The sequence below is a fragment of the Canis lupus genome, chromosome 17 (assembly GCF_011100685.1).
Source record: "Canis lupus familiaris isolate Mischka breed German Shepherd chromosome 17, alternate assembly UU_Cfam_GSD_1.0, whole genome shotgun sequence".
Classification (NCBI taxonomy): domain Eukaryota; kingdom Metazoa; phylum Chordata; class Mammalia; order Carnivora; family Canidae; genus Canis; species Canis lupus.
Window position 1 is genome coordinate 22,451,280 of NC_049238.1, and position 22,466 is coordinate 22,473,745.

General features: G+C 45.9%; 1 protein-coding gene across 6 annotated transcripts in view; it reads left to right on the forward strand.

The window, feature by feature from the left end:
- The first annotated feature begins 825 nt into the window (after positions 1 to 825).
- Positions 826 to 22,466, forward strand: part of PLB1 (phospholipase B1) — a 136,965-nt gene continuing 115,324 nt past the window's right edge. For all 6 annotated transcript variants that reach the window (XR_005372266.1, XR_005372268.1, XR_005372267.1 and 3 more), the window contains exons 1-2: positions 826 to 963; positions 20,327 to 20,533. Coding sequence is in view for 2 of the 6 variants with exons in the window: in XM_038561153.1 (XP_038417081.1) it covers positions 20,440 to 20,533 (94 nt within the window). In the remaining 4 variants the exon portion in view is untranslated. The remainder of the gene's footprint in view (positions 964 to 20,326; positions 20,534 to 22,466) is intronic.

Sequence of the window (22,466 nt, forward strand, 5' to 3'; positions counted from 1 at the left end):
TTTCCATTCAACAAATCTCTTTTGTATAGGACTCAAAAAAAAAGGGAGCTGTTGCTTTAGAGGAGTTTGCTGCCAGTTTGGGTGCTGACAGAGAAGACCCAAAATGTTCTAGAGCTTCAAAGGAGAGTGAGATCATAGCTGGTGGGAGGGGACCAGAAACAAGCTCTGATAGTAAGCATTTCTGAGTCCCTGCCAGTCGCCAGGTGCTGTATGGAGCACTCCACATACAGGATTTCATTTTATCCTCACCTCTCTGAGGAACAGATCGTCCCTTCCGTTTACAGATTGGGAAACAGGCTCAGAAGACATGAAGCGACTTGCCCAGGGGCACAGAGCTGGCAAACAGCCAGAGATTGAGGTAGACTATCTCTTACTCCAAAGTGCATATTCTTCTTACGTGTTTTGCTTGGCTGCCACGGAGCCAGATGGTCTGAGATGAATCTGGAGAGTTGGAAGGAACTTGTCAGATGAAGACAGGAGGAAAGATGCGGAGGCAGTGTGGTACCAGAAGTGTGTGGTGTGGCTCAAGGGGAGTCTTTGCAGATAAGGCCAGAGGGAAGGCTTAGGCTCACTGTGGAAGGCCTGGAGGGCCTGGGCCAGGGGCTGTGCCCCTTCAAGAGGCCACAGGAACCCCCTAGTGGAGGGAAGAGGCCCGATGACAAAGATGGGAGGTGAGGACTGAGAAGGGAAGAAGCAAACCAAGATTGGAAGAAGGAGAGCACTCTGAAGATGTGGGCTGGAGGCAGGAGGAAAGGGGAGGAGCTGCCCCCCTCCTGTGGGCAGTGGAGTCTCTGAGAGAAGAGCCGCCCAGAGAAGCCTGTCCTGGCCTGAAGGTGCAGCAGCCCGACCTCAGGGAGGGGCCCACAGCACCCCCCAGCTCAGCGAAGAGAGTGAGAGGCCCAACGGGAGGCGGAGGACAAGAAGACGGAGGAGAAGACGACGAAGGGCCTGTGAATGCTCAAGGTGAGAGATGACCTTGGTGGGTTTGGTTGGAGGGATGATGAAGGGACAGAGTCTGGTGAGAATCAAACCACTGATACTCAGGTATTTCCCTCAGACCCAGTCCTGCCCAGCCTGCCATGTATCTGTGAGCCTATGTTTCTGTTTCTTGGTTAAAGCAGAAGTGACTCTGGGGGAACAGGTTCCTATGGAATGATGTCTGCTTTTGTTTATCCTATGTGGCGTTGGATCTGCGGTGCTGGGGATGCACTGGGCCAGTGCCCTGGGCCCCGATGGAAGCAGCCATGCCCATACCACCCCATGTCTGAGAGTCCCCACCCCCCCCAGTCAGACCTGCCAGGCCAAGCCCTTATCTGTCCACTCCTGGCTGACCTCTGGGCCTTTGCTCACCCTCCTCTGGTTGGCAAATGTGATTTTTTTCCAGAACTGGCTCAAGGTCGGCCTACTCCAGGCAACTTTCCCTCATGGGAAAATCTCTTCCTCACGTACTGGCTGTGTGTGTGCATCTATATATTTTCTCCTCTCACTTTGAGTTTCTAGGTTTTGTTTTTCGTGTATGTTCATCTCATATCCCCAAAGAGAGGACAAGGACCACATCTTATATTCTCCTTTCATGTAACACCCTCATCCTAAATTTGGTTCACACAAGGCCTCACACTTGTTGAGTAATGGGAATTCCCTTCCACCTGCACATGGGCCCTGTGGCTCTAGGAGTGTGATCCCCAAACCCACCAGGAGGGCCTGCTGAGATGCAGGCAGGGAGTCGGGCGTGGGAGATGCTGAAGCATGGATCACCTTGATGGTTCTCTGGAACGAGGCTCAGCAGGCGGGGGGCGGGGGAGGGGGTCATGGTGCTGATCCAACCCTGTGACATCACTGATGGGCAAACAGCAGTCTCAGGTGGAGCACAGGTGCCCAGGGTCTCTGAGAAACACCACTGTGATCAGCAATGACCCTCTTTGCTACCACTCAGTTTCCCAGGCCTCAGACGCTGAACTCTACAGCATCACCATTTTGGAAAGGCCTCTCTCAAAGACACAAACCTACTTCTCTGGCCAGATTTTCCTTGTCTCCTTTGCAGGTGTTTTTCTTCTCTATGCAGCCATTTTATATCAAAGTTCCTCCAGAGGCAGTCACTGGATTTTTCTCTGTCCCCCTCTCTCCCCTCTCCTGGGCAGATGCAGCCTAGCACTGCTAGAAGGACTGCGTCTGATGCCTGCAGAGCTCTGGCCTTGAGTTCTCTTCTGAGTCTCCCATCTGTCTCTGTCCCTGCCTCTTTGGCACCTCACACTCAGTACATCCAAATCTGCATTTGTGACTTCCCTCAGCATTCTTCCCCAGACCCTATCCCTGCGCGGCGATCACTGCTTAGAACACGAACTGCCGTCCAGGCCCCGGCCCCAGCTGGAAATCCAGCATCATCTTTCCTCCCTTCTTGCACACAAGCCATCAGTTTTATATCCTGAACACCTCTTTACCCACATCTTCACATCTCCACTGCTGCCAGCCTGCTTCAAGCCCCCTCCCCCTCCTGCTCCAGGCAGAGAGGGGAGTGGGGGGCAGTCTCGGGGTTGGGGTCCTTAGCTCCTTCCATTTCTCTCTGCCATCCATTCTCCACACAGCATCAGACACCTGCTTAAAACATGAAGCAGATCCTCTCACACACCTCCCGCCCATCCCTTAAAACCCTTTATTGGCTTCTGGTTTCTCTTAGGATAAAGGCCCAGACGTCTCCAAGGCCTACCTGTCCTGCCTACACCTGCCTGCACTGTGCATTGCAGTCCCTGTCGCCCCCACCCTGGCCTTTCCCTTTCTGGAATTCCTGGAGATCCCCTAACCACAGAGCCTTGAAGCGAGCCTGGGCACATGTTTCCACACATTCATTTGTGAAACTAATATTTCTCTTCCTGCCTGCCTTTACAATATAAGCTCCTTGAGGCCAGGGTCCTCACCTAGTACATAGAAGTAGCTCAGGAAATACGCGCTGACCCTTAGGCCTTTCTCAGGGATGACGATGCTCCTGGGTTCCAGGCAGATCAGCAGGCTACGCAGGGCAGATGCACATTGTTCCTGGGATAGGCATGGTGTGGACACCTGGGCCCAGCATCCAGGCCAGTGAAGGGGCAGAGTAAGGCTCCCGGGAGGTGATGGTCACAGGGAAGGAAAGAAGATGATGGCCTAGGGACTTGGCCTTGAATTGAGAAAAGAGTTATTTCCGAGCAATATGAGAAAGGAAGAGAGGAACCCTGCTTTAAGCCTTTATCACAAGGTGGGTGGCCCTTATATTCTCTCTAAATCATTGCCACATGCTAGAGACTCAGTCTCACCTTCTTTCAAGACACCTGCCTACTGGGACAGTTATGAGGAGCCTTGGAGCACTGCAGCAGGTGGGGTCTTCCTGGTTGAAGAGACAGAGAAGGGCTGCAGGAGTGAAGGCTCAGCATGGCCAGGGCAGGGAAGGAAAGGTCGCCAGTTGCTGTTGTTCCAGAAGGCTGGCTGGGCTCCTAGGTGGTATGCAGCTCCCGGGGTCTGCTCCCTGGAGGATCTGGGGAGCTGGTGAAGCGCATTCATGACACTGAGTTTGACAGTCTTCCAAGGGACAAAGTGTTTAGATCACTCCTGGGCTGCATCATGAACCTAGAGAGGCCAAGTTTAGGCCCCAGGCTTGACTCGGTTCACATTTGTGGAAGTGCAGGTTGCTAACCCAAGTAAACAGGTGAAAACCCTCAGAGAATGCTTTGCCCAAGGTGCTGCGCCCATGTCCCAAGCGGAAAGTACCTTCAGTCTCTCCAGTCAGGCCTTGCAAACCTTTCTGTGGACCTATTCTTCCCTGCAGGGAAACTCAGGCAGCAACCACTGCTTTTCTGGTCATTGTCTTGTGGTGAATACCTTGCCAGTGGGATATCACAACTCCAAGCTCCATTCAGTTGAAAGCATCTCCCTCACCCAGTTAGGCAGAGGAAGTTGCAGGCACAGAGGAAGAGTCTAGTTCTCTGGCTTCGCCCTCCATCCCCTTCCCCCTTCTAGGAGAGGAGCGGCTGTTCCTTGGGGGCAGGGGGAGGGGGAGAGCAGGGGACAGCCTGCCTGGCATGTCACAGTTGTGTGTTGCATCAGTGCCTGCAGGTCCAGCCGCCTGCGGAGCCAGGTTCTCTTTGTGGGGGAGTCTGTGGTCACTTTGGAGCCTCTCCTGTCACTGAAGCTCTTTTATCTATGGTTTCCCGACAGGGGCCAGGCCTCCTGTCCAGTCACACAGGATCTCTCTGGCTCCACTAATCCTGACTTCATTCCTTCGCAGTCCTCTTCTATGGGGGTCCCTAACTGCCCCCTCCCCCCATACCCATCCTTGCTCCACCAAGCTTTGTGTGATACTGTGACTCATAATAAGAAATACATGTTTAGCGTTCATCTCTGTTCCTGTCACCCGGCTCCTAAACCCCTTGGAATTTCCTAAGTAATGTGAGCAGATACAGGGTTATCTTACATTATGTTAATAAGGTGATTTTTGGAAAGCCCCTAGGTCACCCTAGGCTGGGAGCTAGTTGCCAGGGGAACGAACTCCGTGATTATTCCCTGCCCTCCCCACCCTGCCCCACCTGCCAGGAGAGGAGCTGGGCTAGAGACTGAGTAGTTCAGTAACCAATGGCCAATGATTTAATCAATGGTGCCTGTGTCATGAAGCCTTCATAAAAAAAGCAAAAGGAGGGGTTTGGAGAGCTTCCAGATTGGTGAACACATGGAAATTTGGGGAAAGTGGTGTGTCCAGGCAAGGCGTAGAAACTCCATGCCCTTTCCCTAAACCTTGCCCTTTATATCTTTTCCGTCTGGCTGTCCCTGAGTTATATCTTTTTTTTTTTTTTTAAGATTTTATTTATTTATTCATGAGAGACAGAGAGAGAGAGGCAGAGACACAGACAGAGGGAGAAGCAGGCTCCCTACAGGGAGCACAATGCAGGACTCATCCCAGGATCACGCCCTGAGCCCAAGGCAGACGCTCAACCACTGAGCCACCCAGGCACCCCAAGTTATATCTTTTGATAACAAACTGGCAATCTAGTAGGTAAAAATATTTCTCTGAATCCTGTGAACCACTCTAGTAAATTCATTGAGCCCAGGGAGGGAGTTGCTGGAAGCTGTAATCCCTAGTTGATGGGGGCAGAAACACAGTGACAACCTGCACTTTCTGGCATCCAGAGTTTGTCTATGGGTGGGGAGGCTGTCCCATAGGACTGAGCCCTTAACCTGTGGAATCTGAATCTATCTGCAGGTAGATAGTGTCAGAATGGAGTTGGATTGTAGGACACCTCCCTGGTGTCATGGAATTGCTTGGTGTGGGAACATCCCTGCACCACCTCTGGTTTCAGAAATGTGGGATAGTCGCATAGACAGTAAAGGAGACACAGGGAAAGGTGAGGTTTTCCAATACCTTGGAAGCTCACATCCTTCTAAGCCAGCCCTCCCTTCTCTCAGTCACTCCTGCTTACTCTGAGGCTTTCAGGGGTTCCATACCACTTCCTGTGCTCCTCAGATTCCAGGGGACATGTGTCAAATTCTTTGAGACCCTCTACCCTGGGCTTGGAAGTGGGGGTGATGCACAACCCAGAAATAACTTTCCTTTGGGGAAAGCCTGGCAACACACCCCATCAGTCTCAGAAGGACCTAGAGGTGGGGCATGGGCTAATAGTGGCCTGATTGATCTGACTCTCACAAAGAGCAGAAGTGGTCTAGGGCCTCAAGTTAGGAAGCAGCCTGTTTGGCACCTCCTGAGTTGTTCTTGGCTATTGAGTGAGAGCTCTGCCCAAATGCCAAGACAAAAGGAAGAGTCACCAGTATCTCCCTATTTCATGCACATCATAAAAGGCAAGGATGTGGAAAAAAAAAAGTTGAAGCAGGAGATAAGGAAAGTACAGAGAGTCCAGAGCATGAGAGGAACAAGCAGAGGTTGGGAGGGAGAAGGCTCAGATGGAAGCCTTGAAGAAGACATTAACCTAATATGTTCAATCTAATCTACTGCCACTGCCTCGTGTCCTTTCATAAAGTCTTTCACCAACCTTGAAGGCAGATGAGGTGGGAAAACTCCCGAAGGCAACTGACTCATGGTATAAGTAGCAGAATTTGGATGTTTAAGTCAATTCATCTCCTAGAAGGTCTCAATTGTTCTTTTTCCCCCTTAAGATAATTTCTAGTTACACAAGTACTACTGGAATACATTATTTATATTAAAAAGTTTAATAAAACTGTAATGATAAAGACCCCTTGTACCACCAAGCTTCCAGTGGTACTAATGGGATAACTTGGTATGATTTTTAAAATCTCTATATAGGCCTTTTCATTTATATTTAACACATATACACACTCGTATATATACACATATGTAGGTTCCCATAGGAAAAATAAAGTATTTTTAGGGTTTTTTTTTTTTTTTTTGTTTTTGTTTTTCTTTTTTAGAAGAAAAAACTGTATGTACCTTTTGGCTTCTTCATTTCTCCACTTAACCTTATACCCTGAAAAGCGTTGTTGGTAGGTGTGGCTCACCCCATTCTTTCCATTACTATATAGTATTCTATAGTGTGGATATACCACAGCTCATTCAACCATTCCCCCACTGATGGACTATTTAAATATTCCCAGTATTTTAACAAGGAATGCATTGTTTCAAAGGCAGGAATGCAGCAAGATCTTCATTGGCAGGTCTCAGGATTCAAGAGGGGCTTACTTGGTAATGAGAGGAGACAAGCCAGGATGGTGGGGAAGGCTACGTGTTAGCAGTCAGGAACCCTGGGTTTGACCACAGATGTGTTCTCAGAGGGTAAGCCTACTTCCTCCTCTAAGTTTCTGTTTCCCCTTCTCTAAAAAGGGGTGGGATGCCAGTAGGTTCTCAACCTTGGTTGCTCATCTGAATCACCCAGGGACCTCTCGATAAAACAAACAAAAGATAAACTACCACAACAAAAACAGTGCCCGGGCCCCAGTCCTAGATTTCTGATTCTTTCGGTCTGGGACAGGGCTCTTCCATCTGTCATTTTTTTTTTTTTAGAGCACCCCAGGAATTTCTGATATGCAGCACAGGCTGAGAACCACTGATCTAGACTAGGGCTTCTCAAACTCCAATGTGCCCACAAAACTGATTCAGAGGGTCTGGGCAAGCCTGAGTTTCCACCTTTCTAACAAGCTCCCAGATGACCCCAGTACGGCTGGGCCATATTTTGAGCAGTCAATCCTTCACATTCTCTTTCAATGTCTGTTTTGACCACCCTATTTCCATACTGACCTCAGCCATTAATTGGCCCATTAATGGCTGAGGTCAGTCTCTAGAGGGTGCCTGAGAACTCAAGTGCAAAGCAGTTTGGTGCCCCAGGGCCATGTAGGGCAGCTAGGGAGGCCCAGGGATTTGGACCCAACTGATAGTATTGAGCCCAGAAGACAGCAGGCAGTGAGCTGGCAGGGCTTGTGAGGTTCAGTATCAGAGCAGGTGTTCCTGTCTCAGCCATAATTTTGGCAACAGTTGGCCCAGGGGCTTCCAAAAGGAGGCTTCAGTTTCCAAGTCTGCCTCCAGACCTATTCCAGGTCTGAGCCAAACCACAAGGAATTTAGGGCAGGAAGCTGTCACCTGGGAGGACACCTACCTCTAGGCAACTGAGTTAGATACCAGGAAGGGGGTTTCCCTCTAACAAGACTGTAGATAAGCTGTCTTTTTTTCCCCTAGTGTCCCTACTGTTTACAACATTTATAGGCATCTTGATCAGTGGGAACGGGGGTGTCAATTAGAATTAGGACCATCTAATTGTTTTATCTGCAAAGTCATGCTTTTTTTTTTTTTTGTGGGGGGGTATGTTTTGTGTTGTTTCTGTTCCAAAGTCCTTTCAAAGTATTTAGCCGGATGTTTTAGACAGTGGGGCTCTCTTCCATTCTGCTTTTTGCTTGCAAACCAGGTCTCTGATTTCAGGTTTAACCTGTTTGCAAAATGAGATGAGAGGATTGCTGTTACAACAGCTAAGAAACAGACTCCTGAACCTTATTGGAAGGTCATTTCTTGTCTCTAAAATCTCCTTTTGATTCATCTTTTCTCTACTTACAAGACTGAATCAAGCTCCAATAATTTTTATGTTATTTTTTAAATAGACTTTATTTTTTAGAGCAATTTTAGGTTTACAGCAAAATTGAGAGGAAAATACAGGGAGTTTCTATCCCCCTCCCTGACGGCCCCCATGCACAGCCTCCCTCACCATCAACATCACCCACCAGAGAGGTACATCTGTTCCAAAGTTCATGAACCTGCACTGGCACATCATGATCACCCTGCGTCCATAGTTTTCATTAGGATTCATTCTTGGTGTACATTCTGTGGGGTTTGACAGATGTATAATGACGTGTATCCACAATTATAGTAGCACTGCCCTAAAAACCCTCTGTGCTCTGCCTCTTTACCCCTCCCTCCTTCTTCCCCCTGGCACCCAGTGATCTTTTAACTGTATCCATAGTTTTGCCTTTTCCAGAATGTTATAAAGTTAGAATCATACAGTGCATAGCCTTTTCAGATTGGCTTCTTTCACTTAGTAATATTCATTTAAGTTTCCTCTGTCTTTTCATGGCTCAATAGCTTCTTTGTTTTTTACTCCTGGATAATATTCCATTGTCTGGATATACCACAGTTTATTTCTCCATCCACCTACTGAAGGACATCTTGATCGCTTCCCAGTTTGACATGTATATGTATGTCATATACATATGTATAGCAGCTTATGTATAAAGCTGCTATAAACATCCATGTGCAGGTTTTTGTGTGGACATAAGTTTTCAGCTCTTTTGTGTAAATACCAAGGAGTATGATTGCAAGTATGTATGCTAGGAATATGTTTACTTGTGTAAGAAACTGTCTTCCAAAGTGGCTGCATCACCAGCAGTGATTGCCACCAGCAATGAATGAGAGTTCCTGCTGCTTCACATCCTTGCCAGCATTTGGTGTTGTCAGTGTCCTGGATTGTGGCTATTCTAATAGGTGTGTAGGGGTATCTTATTATTGTTTTAATTTTCATTTCCCTAATAAGATGATGATGAGCATCTTTTCATATGCTCATTTGCCACCTATGTATTTTCTTTGGTGTGGTATCTGCTTAGTTCTTTTGTCCATTTTTTTTAAAGATAGATAGATAGATAGATTTATTTATTTATTTATTTATTTATTTATTTATTTATTTATTTATTTATTTGAGAGAGAGAGAACAAGTAGGCAGAGCGACAGGCAGAGAGAAAGGGAGAAGCAGGCCCTCTGCTGGGCAGAGAGCCAGATGCGGGGCTCAATCACAGGACTCTGGGACCATGACCTGAGCTGAAAGCAGACGCTTAACTGACTGAGCCACCCAGGTGCCCCTCTTTTGCCCATTTTAAAATCAGGTTGTTCTTTTTTTTTTTTTTTTTACTGTTGAGTTTTAAGGTTCTTTGTATATATTGGATAGGGATATCCTATGTCAGACATGTCTTTTGCAAATATTTTTCCCTGTCTGTGGCTTGTCTTCTAATGCTCTTGATTCCAATCAATTTTTATAGGAAAGTCCAAGAAGTCACTTTGAGTAAACTCTGACCTGTTTTCCGGGCTCTCTTGAAGCTTGCTGGCTTTACATGCATGTGGGATGCCTTAAGTTTAGCCCTGGACTGGTCTATTCAGCTTTTCTCATTGATAATTTAGCATTTGATTTTCCTACTAACATGCCAATTAGTTGGCTGAGATTGGATTATAGGCCCCTGAGAGATTCTGAATTCTTCGGGTAAAGATGTGTCTATCTTAATCAGGGTTTAGGGAAATCTCAGACAATAGCTCTTAGTTAGCTGAGACCAGGGTTTAAACTCTATGGTTAAAGGCATTTGTGATTCTCAGTCAGGATATTTTTATCCTCTCAAATGAGCAGTTCTAGTTCAATTATTTTTTCCTCAAAGTGTCCGTTGTAGGGCCAAATCATCTTTAGTGGGGTTCTGCTATTAGGAGAAGTATGGTAATAGGGGAACCCGTAAGAAGCAATTTTTCCCAGAGAAGGACACAGGTTAGACTATGTGAAAGCTCTTGGTCACTATCAGTTGAAAGTTAGTCAGTTGAAGTTGTTCATACATCCTTGTGTCTTGGGCCAGCTGCCCGTGAACACAGCCCAACCATCTGAGTCCCCAGCAGGTGGAATATATCAGAGAGAGAGAATGCCTTCTTTGAATCAAAACCAAGCTCTTAGGACAAATGGCCAGGATGAGAGGACAACCTCATCTGGTTTTATTGGTGACCCACAGCAAAACTGGTCCTCAGAGGGTGCTGGTCTGGGGAGAACTGCCAACTCTTCAGTGTATGAGCCCACCTTAAACAGACAGCTTATAGGCATGATGCTTTTATGCCGTGATGTGATTCTCCTCCTCATGACAAAACAACACTAAGGACACGGACAAAACAAAGGGACAGGGAGAAGCAAATCACTAGGGACACAAACCTCAAAGGGAACATTAATTAAATAACAATACCTACCATCTGATAAGTGAATAAAACAACAAAGGAACTCAACCTAATGAGGGTGGAGTTGAAGCACAGTGCAGACTTGCTTGTTGATGTGGTCAGTGTTCTGTGGTCAGAGGGAGGCTGAAGAGGCCTTGGTGGGCACCACACCTGGGCAACAGCCAAGGTCCAAGGCAACAAGCAGGTCAGGCTGCATCTGAGCTGCAGCACCAAGATTACAGCCAAAAATCAAACAAGACCAGAGACAAAATTAGCCAAGGCTGTTTATTTATAAACTCACAGCCACAAGGGAACCATCTGCAATCACTTACATTTCAGCAGGGGTTCAAAGGTGTCTGAAAGGAGAGTAAGTTTTACAGAGGGAAAAAAAAGAGGAAATACTGATAGTCTCTGGCAAGCAAGCATTTTACTAATGTGTGTGTGTGGGGGGGGTGGATTTTTGGAAGCAGGGGAGACTCTAATTGACATTTGGCAGTCCTTGATTGGCTTGCTATCCATAATTTACAAGACTTGGGAAATTTTCAGGTTTTTCTGTTCTTTTAGGAGGACTATTTTAAGAGATTTCTTAACTTTGGCGGGCATAGGAGGCTATCTGGCCCAGGCAGAGGCCAAGCAGGGTCCCCTTCCTTTATAGTCATGTGTTGCTCTTGATCCCAAGAGTGCAATTCTTGGGACAGTTTCCTACTGTGTGCAAAGCCACTATATTAGGGACCATGCAAGTGGTACAAAGAGAATGAAGCACAGGTCATACCCTTTTTAGCAAAAGAAACAGCTCCAACTGGCCAGCTTTTAAATACCAGAGAAGATGAAGTAAGCTGTATAATGGAGCTCCAGAGAGGGCAGGAGTGTTCATTTACTGTGAAGTAGGACTTGATTCTGTTCATTGGGGACCCCAGAGAAGTAACTGGAGCAAGACTGGGCATTTTCTTCCATGCAGCAATTGTTGAGCACCTGCTGATGTTAGGTCCTGTGCTAAAGGGACACAGCAAGAAACCACTTGGTCCTTGCCCTCCCATGGAACTCATGGGTGGACAGACAGGATAGACTTAGCGCACTTGGAATTACTTGTTCTGAGTATTGGAGGAGAAGAACAGGGGGCCAGAGGAGCATGAGACAGGGCCTTACATCAACTGGACTTGAGAAAACATTTTGGGAAGAAGTATTTACACTAATTCTGAAAGGAGAGTCAGTGAGGCCAAGAAATGGGGAGGAGAATGGGGTGGCCTGAGTTCCAGACAGGGGGAACAGCCTGTATTAAGGCTCTGGGGGGTGGCAAAAGGAAGTGAAAGGAAAAAAAAAAAAAATTTAATTAATTAAAAAAAAAAAAAAAAGGAAGTGAAAGGAGGCCAGTGGACCTGAGGTCAGAGAAGAAACCAGGAGTGGGACTTGAAGCTGGAGAGGAAGAGGAAATCAGGGCCTTCTTAACCATATCAAGACAGTTGGCAATTGTCCAAAATGCTGTGGGGTGTTATTGAAGGGATTTATGCAAGGCTGTGACATTGGGCTCACACTTTGAAAAGATTATCAGGCTGCTGTGTGAGGAAAAAAAGAGTAGACTTAGGAATAGCTCTTGCAGCCATTCAGGGGGGCAGAGATGGTGGCCTGGGCCCATGTAGGGGCAGTGAAGATGGAGAATGGTGAGTAGGTTCACTAGGTGATTTAGGATATTGAATCGACAGGACTAAGCAATTGATGATATCTGTTAGGGCTGAGGAGAGGGAATTTTCCAGGACTGTTCTTGGATCTGCCTACAACCCCATTGCCCTTTCCTATAAGAATGCAGATGAGTGGAGGAGGATCATATATTCAGTTCTCAATTCCTCAAGTTTGAGGTGCATATGAAACATCAAAGTGAAGATGTTGAATCAGTGAATGAATTTGCAGGGTTTGAAGGTTAGCAAAGAGGCCTGGATGGAAATTGAAGTGTAGAAATCATGGGCACATAGATTTATTTTATTTTATTATTTTATTTTATTTTATATTATTTTATTTATTTACTTATTTACTTATTTATTTATTTATTTATTTATTATTAATTCAATTTGCCAACACCCATTGCTCATCACATCATGGGGCACATAGATTTTAAATGAATTTTAATTTAAATGATTTTAAATGGGGTGTATGTGTGAGATTGCCTCGAGAGGCAGACAGAGAAGGATGCAGGCCAGATTTTTGAGGAGCTCCAGCAGCAGAGGAGGGGCTGGCAAAGGAGGTTGAGAAGGCACAGCTGTGAAGAAGAAACCAGAAAACTAGACACATAGAGACCAAGGACAGTTTTCTGAGAATAGGAGGAGAGGTCGGCTGTCAAATGTTCCTGAAATGTTAAGTAAGATTAAATCTGAGGACCTTGCTATCCATGGAGTTGAACAAATTGTTGACCATAGAACATTTCTGGCAAAGCAGTGGGAGGAGAAGCCACACCAAAGTGAGGAGTTGAGACCAAATAGTGGAAGATATTCTGAAAATTCACCTCAGGGATGGGATGGGTGAAAGATTGGGGTGGCCAGCCACCAGGGATTGGTCCTGGAAGAGATGTTAAATTTCAAGAACATGGAGCCTCACTCTGGTTCAGGAAACATGGATCTCAATGTCAATAGAGAGGAACACTTGGAAACTTGGCTCAAATGGCTCCCAGAAGCAAAGATGAAAGTGAGTGGGAAGTGGAAGGATTCATCCAGGATTCCTACAGAGACCACACCAAGATTCCAGCTGCCCTTGAGAGAGCCTGCAATCAAGTCCCACATTCCCACATGTTCCTGGTCACACATGCTCCTAGGAAGCCTTCCAGGGTCGATGGAAGAACTGAAAAAAAAACAAAACAAAAAACAAACAAACAAACAAAAAACCCACACAAAAATGAAGAAGCATCTCAGGTTAAAGGAACTGACCTTTGGAGCAAAAAAACTGGTATTAAAAATCTCTCTTCACCACCTGCTCTGTGTGATCTGGGGCAAGTTTCTAAACATTTCTGTGGGTTATAAGACATATGGAATATGAAAATTTGTTTTCTTCACGTTTTCTCTTTTGGATGCTAATCCTCCAGTTATGAACAAGGCCATTCCTGAACCCAAGAAGAAAGGAACAACAAGCTGGCTTGCCTCAGCCAGCAGTGCCCAGAGGCAGAGACACAAAGGTATTCCTTCAGGAGGAGTGGGGAAACAAGCTGAGGTGTCTACTGGACCAGCCTGGCTGTCCTGATGGCCAGAGCTCAGCACAGATCCCACCATGACCCCAGCCCAGCCTGCTCATACGCATGAGGGTCCTGAGACAGAAGGCCAGCCTTACTCTCTTCCCTGCCATAGTCCTCACCCCAAGTGGTGCAATCAAAGGTAAACACTGGGCCTGCCCAGAGACCTGGCAAAACAAGTACACTTGTGCATCATCATCATTATCAAACTATTAACACCACGTGCAGCGTGGGTGTGGGGCTGAAAGCCCAGTGTGGTAGCAAGCAGGTGACACCATGCCACAGCAATCCCCTGCCCACAGCCAAAGGCCCGGAGGCTCCATTCTGGAGTGGCAGTGTGGTTGGAGGGACATCCCCAGCTCATAAGCTGCCCTAGCACGTGGTGGAGAAGCTGTCTTCCTTCTCTGGATCCCTAGTCCAGGAGAAGCCTTCCCAAGCAGATACTCTGCTCTGAATCTAGGTCAGGGAGGCATGTGGGGTCAATGCATGATGGTTGGAGCTGCAGGAGCCAGGAGCCTTCCAGCATGGTCTGAAACATGAGAGATTCCCAGGAAAGTCTGGGAGACTTTGGTTGTTCCCTTTGGATTTGAAGAATGGATCACAACTCTCACGGACAGGATATAAAGGGATTTGAGTAAGAGAAAGATTAGCCACATAGCAGAAGTTCCCTGAGATCCCCCTGGTTGGCGGAGGACTCCACCAGCTCTGCTACATGGGGTCTCAGCTCTAGAAGACCCAGGGGAGAGCTTTTCCTGTGTGCTAGTGTCCACTGGCCATGCCAGCCAGCCTATCGTCATGGAATCTTCCTTCCCAGAATGAAGATGTCTGGGCTTTACGTGGTATCTGCTAGAGTGAGGTCTGTGTGGAATCCCTCTAGCTTGAACTTGACCACTGCTGGGCTGTGATGGAAAGGGCAAGCTACCCTCAGTAGTTAAGCAGCCTTGGGCAAGTCACTAATCTTCTCTGGGTTTTTAGTCTCTTACATGTAAAACTGGACTGAAAATTCATTGCTGCAAGTGGTCAGTGATTCCGCGCTACATGATGAGTGGGAAAGAGCTCCAGAATTGAATTAGGAAATCCAAAACCTAGTTCAGGCCCTGTCTCTTTCTTTGCCTCAGTTTCCTCCTCTCGGCAACAGGGGTGGAGGGGACTGACTGGGTGGCTATTAAGGTACAGGTGCCCTCTGACCAGTTCTGACCTCATCCCTATTTCTTTCCAGCCCCTGGGTGGGATTCTCCTCGGGAGGGGAAAGGAGGTCACAGCTGGGCTGGGACCCAGCAGCTGGGATGGAGCAGAGCATCCCTGTTTGGTTCTCTGGTCCTCTTGAGGTGGTACCAAGGAGGATGCCTATGGTGCTTCCACCAAGAGGAGCCACATTTCCTCCACAGGTTGATGAGGGCCATGGCTGGGTGGTGGTCAGGCGGGGTGGTCCACTCAGACTCCTCACCTAGGAGGGAACAGTCACACTGCCAGACTCTCCTGCCGGACTTGGTGTATGAATCATAGGCTGTTCTCCACCAATGCAGAATGAAGAGCCTTACCTGGGCTTCTTTCCAGAAGAGACTCTTAAGACCATTTCACCAGGAGCATCTCTGTCATGCAGAGAGAAACTAATAGATATAGAGGGAGAAGACTTGGATCAGAAACTCCTTTTTACAACCTACCAGTTGAGTGACTCTAACTGAGACTTTTAACCCCCTGGGGGAATATAGCTAGTATTAAATAAGATGACATTTATGAGTTCAATTAGCCAGATTCCTGGCACCTAGTAGGTTCTCACCAAATGCTGTTTAGTCTTCACCTAGAGGTAAATGTAGTAAGGGGTACAGATGGGCAAAGAAATTGATCCCCCTAGGGGCCCACCAGGAGCAGGGCCTGGGGCTGTCCCAGACCCCCAGCTAATTATCCAGGGCACACATTGTCCTATCTGCTCACCCTATGTGCTGTGCAAATATCACCACCATCCATGTGTGGGGAGACATAAAGTTTGGGAAGCTGTGGTGGGCTGAATCTGGAGATCATGGGAGAGGTGAGAGAGGGGAGCAATGGGCAGTGTAGCTGTGTGACTTAGAGGATGTCACAGCTCGGGCTGTGAGCTCCCCATCTGTGAATGGGGGTCAGTCAAGGGCACTACCATTTTGCAGAAATGACTGTTGCAAGAGGGAGAGTACCTTGTATGCTTGAGTAGACAGCTCATCTTACCCTTTCCCCACCTGCCATGGTCCTATTCTTCACACTGTACATCAGTGAATGGAATGTATGTGTCAAACTCACAGATCAGGAAACTAACACATGCGGAAGAGGATATGGCTGCAGATGATAATGGGTGATATGGTTGATCCAGGACTTTAGCCCTGGTGGTCAGTGACTGGGCCTCTCCATGCACCAGAATCTGGCTCTTTCCAATCTACTCCCTGACCTCTGAGAGATAAGTCCCAGTGCTCCCCCTCTCCCTGCGTTCCTATGGGGTTCTTCTCGGGAGAGGCCACCTGGTCAGTCCAATTGTGTCAGCTGTGGTAGCCTGTTCGGGCATCAGGCCATGCCCCGTAGACCTCTGGCTTGTCTGCAACAGCAGAGATGTAGCCCTCTCCATCCTTCAGTGCTGGGCTTCAGGCAGCCCTGGCTTCACTGGAGCAGGAGCTCAGCCCTGGCTACACACTGGAATCCATCAGTGAATTTTAAAAATGACATCTACAGGATGTCTGTAGGTGAAGTCTTAAATCTTCCCAGGCGATTCCAATCTGCAGCCAAGATTGAGAACCATTGCATAGGAGAATAACAGTGTGACCTTGGGGGAAGAGCCACAAGTGTGAGCCTCCATGTTACTTCTCTGTTGTTTTTTTCCATCATGCTTCATGGTATTGGGTCCATGTGCTTCCCTTTTTCCTCAGTTTTCTATCCCAAAACATAATTTTTACCCCTTTCATCTTTTCTATTCTGTCCCATTGAGCTGATCTTTTTTATAGTAGTCTTGGTGTCTTCCTTTTATTCTGCTTTTCACTTATTTATTCATCCAACATGTAGTGAATGCCTGCTACCACAGGCAACCTACTAGCTGCTGGGAATAGCAAAGAACAAGAAGGCCAGGTCTGATGGAATGCATGTTCTGCTGGGATTTGCCCTGTTTTTCTTTCTCTTTTTATTAATAAGGCTGGGATATTTGAAAAAAAAAATTTTAAGATACGTGTTACTAGTCCCTTCTTAATTTTGCCTCTTATTTTTACTCCTTAAACTTCTTGTTTGATTATAAGCAAAGCCTCTGCCCAAAGGAAATTAAACAAGCTCAGTTACTTGTGTTGGACAATGTTTGCATGTGTGTGTACACACAGGTCTTGTGTTGTATCAACAGAGGAACACTGGCATCTGGATGTTATTTGTGTTTGGAGATTCCTAAGCCAAGCCTCCTTGTACTTCTGTGCCTGGGAAGGCTCTTGGAGAACACAGCCTTGATTAAACTAGTTGTCTTCTTACCTCTGAAGAATACTCAACCAACAAATAAAGATTAGGTGAGGGTCTCTTATGCATAGGACATTGAGCTAGGTGTTCTTGTAGGAAGAGGTTCTGGAGGTGCCCAAATGGCAATAAGCAAAAGGCCCAGCCTCTCCCTCAGGAATCCCACCAAGGATATAGGACTATTTCCACACAGAAGTACTGAGTGATACAAGGCTGTCATGGTGAGGGCAAGTAGGCACTTCAGAAAAGCCATCATTTGGAGAAGACAATTCTCAGGGTATTACTGGCACCAGTGCAGATTATTCTGAGATAGATAGTTTCACCCCTCCTACAGTTTTGGTGTGTACCTTCCCCTTCAAGCTGTGGGTCTTCTGTAGAATAGGCACCAATGAGAACCCATCCTGTCCTAGATGATAGGCCACCAACATATACTTTCCATCACATTGGCAGAGCTCACTCAGGAGACAGGGTCTAGGTTTGCCTCGTTAAAAAAAAAAAAAAAAAAAAAGGGATCCCTGGGTGGCGCAGCGGTTTGGCGCCTGCCTTTGGCCCAGGGCGCGATCCTGGAGACCCGGGATCGAATCCCACGTCGGGCTCCCGGTGCATGGAGCCTGCTTCTCCCTCTGCCTGTGTCTCTGCCTCTCTCTCTCTCTCACTGTGTGCCTATCATAAAAAAATAAATAAATAAATAAATAAAGGACAATTTCACTTACTCTCTTCTCACAACTGCTAAAAAGTTTGAATTGTACTTTCTTCCCAAGGCTCAGAGCCAATCATAGGCATTGTCTTAGCTGCTAGCATAGGGAATTTGGTGGAGCTGCATCTTTAACCAGAGAGAAGAACAAACCTGTTTTTTCTTGGAGCATAGGGATTTCTTTATGGAACTGATCTACTGCTGTCTGAGGGAGTGGTCTTCAATTTCTTTTTTAATGGCCCATATTAAGAAATACATTTTGCATCACTGCCTGTGACTGAAAGGAGTTTCCCAAAACATCACTTACCCTTACTGTATGCAATGCCTTCAGGTATTTTATATTCTATTTAATTTTTTTAAATTACTGATGAGTCCACCAAATTAAATTCATGGGATAATAATAGGTTGTAACCCCAGTTTGGAAAACACTCTTCGGAAGCCACTGCTGCTTTAATCCACATGGGCCCTGAGGCCAAGGCTTGGTCTAGCACCCCCTTGTGGATTTCTTGACAACTGTAAGCACCAGGCTTGTTCAGTCACCAAGATATCCGTGTGCCTGTGCCTTTCCCAAAAGGAACATCTGCTGATTGTTGCTAACATTTGAAATGAAGCATCTTCCCTCCTCTGGGATATGTCCTCTTAGGACATCTTAGTAGCAAAACTCAGAGAAGAAATGTTTGTTAAAAAGTGATGGAGCTTATTTCTGGCTTTTGACAAGTACTGGCCCCTGTGTTTTCACAGCTGCTAATAGATCACATAGATGCATCTGCTCTAAATAAGCTCCTCATGCATGTGAAGAGCACCCACAGTGCCTGGAAAGGGTGCCCAAGAGGTGTTAGTCCCCCACTGCCTCACAGCTGATAAGGATTCTTTGATGTGTTGACAGGACTCGAAGATTTCTTATATTTAAGAGAATTCAGTCTGTCCTATAACAAAATGCCTTGCAAAGGTTAAAAGTATTTTTAAGTCACTTCTCAATGTCTCTAAATGTAAAATAGGTTAGAGATTGATGTGCTTGCCAACCCATTTGGGCCATGGTGGTTGTACAGAGAAGCATTAAGTGGTGGAAACAAATACATGCATTGTAAAGCCAAGCTATTTCTGCCCATTTCCCATGATGTGTCCCATCCCACCTCCAACTGGCCCAAGCTAAGTGGGGGCCAGTGACCTTTCATTCAGTCCAAGTAGGTTCAGGCATGCTCCTTAAAGCTGCTGGTGGCATAGAGCTGGGAAGGACTCCTACCATCCTTAATAGTGAGTCTGTAGCTTTGGGTCTCTTGTTGGGCTTGTGGGCAATTAGTGAAGATAACTAGTGTCCAGTGTTCAGGAGCATCTGTGCCCAAATGGCCCCTACATACCACTCCTTGGGTATATTTTTTTCTTCCTTACATACTCTGCATGTATTCCTCTCTTCTGGGCTCTGGAACGATCCCATGGCCAGCTGGGCCCATTGTAGCAGTGCCCACACATGCCTGGTGTGACCTGAGCCCTCTGTGCAGCTCTAAGGCTGAGGCTTTGGCACGGCTAAATCAGTGGTTACCCACAAGTCACATTATATTGAACAGATTAGAAAGGAAGACAACATCTTAATGTCAGAGAGCCAGGAACAAAAGGCCGCCACTTAGATTTTACTTTATACTCAAGACAACCAACGTATAACTATGATTTGAAACATACTGAAAAAATGTCAGCAGATCAAGATCTGAGGTTGAACAAGCTCCAGACTCCTAGCTGGAGCTCAGAAGTCTGGCTCTCGGCCTTGCTACCCTAACAATGGCCAGAATGCAAGGATAATTTAAATATATTAGTCCGTATTACCCAAAGGCAAATGTTACTTGAAATTTATGGAAAATATTTGAATTTCACCCCTCAGGTATTTTGGCACCCAGGCTTTAAATTCCAACTCTTTCTGCCCAGTTTAGACCCTTCCCAGCATTTCAACTTTGATTGCCCAAAGCAAAATGCTAATTCTGTCAAATGAGTTCCAATGGCTCACCTCTGGCTTGTATCTCTCAATTCAACATGCAGACAATCGATGTGTGGCATACACATCAGTCCAACACTCCTGGCCACCTGTGGCTTTGGAGGTGAGGACAGAAATAAACCTCTCTGAATCATACAGACCAGGGAACCCAGCTGCACTCCTCAGACACTGTGGGAACACATTTCACAATAAGATGTCACATTTAGGAGGGAACTTTAGGGTTTACAGTTGTTACAAAGTACTTTCACTCTACCTATGGCTTTTATCTCCATAGCTTACAGCTGAGAAGGAAACAAAGCCACGTTAAGGGACTCACCCAAGATCTCACAGCTATTGTCAATCTGGGATTCCAGTTCTATACTTCCAGTCCTAAGCTCCTCCAAGCAGGCCAGAGCCCTGACACTGGTGATCTTTGGATGTTCATGACCTTGGGAGGCCATACTGAAGAGGCTATGTGGTCCCAGCCCTTTGATGCCTTTGTCTAGAACATGCTACCCATCTTTGACCTATCTGCTTTGAGAAATCTTCTGCCTAAATGTTAATATTTATCATTTACAGCTGGCCACTGCCCCCTTTCAAAGGTGAACATAGTAAAATTTATGACAGGTGTGCTATCAGACAACAGAGAAGCATAAAAGCACAAGAAAGAGTGGTAATCTCCATCTGTGCAAATGATTCATCCAAGGCTGGGACACCTGACGGATTCTGGAATGGGGCTGCAGCCACACGTTTTCCTCCTGGGGCTACTATTGCTTCTGGGGCAAGGTAAGTCTGCCTTTTGCTCAGAGGGCAACCAGTGGGTCAACCTGCTGGTGTCCCATGTTGCTTAGGCACAGAGCTTGAGAGAGGAACATATCTTTCTCATGCACAGGTTAGATGCATGCAGGTTGGAATGCTAGGGTTCAAGTGCCGATGGCTGTGGGGCAAGAGGCAGGTCTGGGGCTAAGTGAGGAGTGCTGATGGGCAGTAGCTGAGTGGTGCAAAAAAAAAAAAAAAAAAAAGCCATAGGAGCAAGGAACCACTAAGATCGGGGTTCTAGTTCTCTGTGTTGTGCGGCCTTGGGTGAGTTCTATCTCCCTGGACCTTGATTTCACCTCATCCTTAAAATGGGAATACTACTATTTTATGGGCTTTGCTTTGTTTTTGCTAGAAGGACAGAGGAAGGCAGGCTCATTAGCCTGACTCTAGCTAGACATCTTACACAATTTGTTTTTGGGACCATATTTGGCTTTCTTTGGTCCTGAGTTGAAAGCAGAGACAAAAAGTAGGGAAGCTGGAATCACAGCATCCTCACTATTTTGGGCTAATAGCTGTGGGGGTGGTGGTTGAGCTTCCTTGACCAGCTGCTGATGTTCAGGTCAGAGTTCACATTCATCAGTGGTCTGGCCATTGTCTGTTTGATATTTAATTTCTTTATTTCTAAAGTTTTCAATCTTGTGCTCTGGTTTCTCTTCAGATCATATCAATCTTTCACCTTTTATTAAGAGTTTTTAGTCTTTCCCTTCTGTGTGTCCTTTATGTCTTAAGAACACCTCTCCTATATTGACATCATGACATTAGCCTGTATTTCCTTCTAAAACTGCATAAATTTGCTTTTCTCATTTGGGTCTTTAATACATCTGGGATTGATTTTTTGTGACTAGTGTAAGAGGGGAACCCAATTTTACTTTTTTTTTTTTTTTTTCATGAAAATACAGGTTATCCCAGCACCATTTATGGAGAAGTCCATTGTTTCCCTACTGCTGTGAAGAGCACCCTCTGTTCCTATACAAAGGGCTTGGATGTGCTTGCAATTGTTTCAAAACTTGGCTTTATTCATTTGTCTACCCCTGTGCCAATGGCACATTGTCTTAATTCTTAATTAAGCTTTATAGTAAGTTTTATTATTTGGGAAAAGAGGTCTTTCTATTTTTTTCTTCTTAGAAATGACTTGACTTTGAACTTCCATATAAATTTTACTGTCACTTTCTACCCCTAAAAAGACAATTGGGATTTTGATCAAAACTGATTTGAGTTCTATATCAAGTTGGGGAAAGCAAACATCTTTACGATACTGAGCCTTCCAAACCAAGAGCATGTTTAGATCTATTTTCTTTAATGCTTCTCAAGGTTTTGTAGTTTCTTTGGTGAGGTCTTGCATACATTTTGTTTAATTTATTCTTAGGCATATGATATTTTATTGTATGATAGGTGGATTTTAAAATTTTTATTTTGAAATGTTTATTGGTATATAGAATTGATTTTTATGTGTTGATTTTGAGCCCAATTGCATTCTTATAAATTTTAATAAGTTATCTGTATATTCTTTTGGATTTTTCTCTATACTCAATCCTGCCAATAATGACAGTTTTGTTGCTCTCTTTTCAATCTATATACTTTTTCTTTCTTTTGCCTCCTTGTACTGGCTCCACTACAATTTTTCATGGAAGTGATCCTTATTCCCAAGTTCAAAAAGAAAATGTTTAACAGGGGATCCCTGGGTGGCTCAGCGGTTTGACGCCTGCCTTTGGCCCAGGGCGGATCCTGGAGTCCTCGGATGGAGTCCCGCGTCCGGCTCCCGCATGGAGCCTGCTTCTCCCTCTGCCTATGTCTCTGCCTCTCTCTCTGTCTATCATGAATAAATAAAAAATAAAAAAATCTTAAAAAAAAAAAGAAAATGTTTAACATTTTGTCAGTATGTATGGTGTCTGCTATAGGC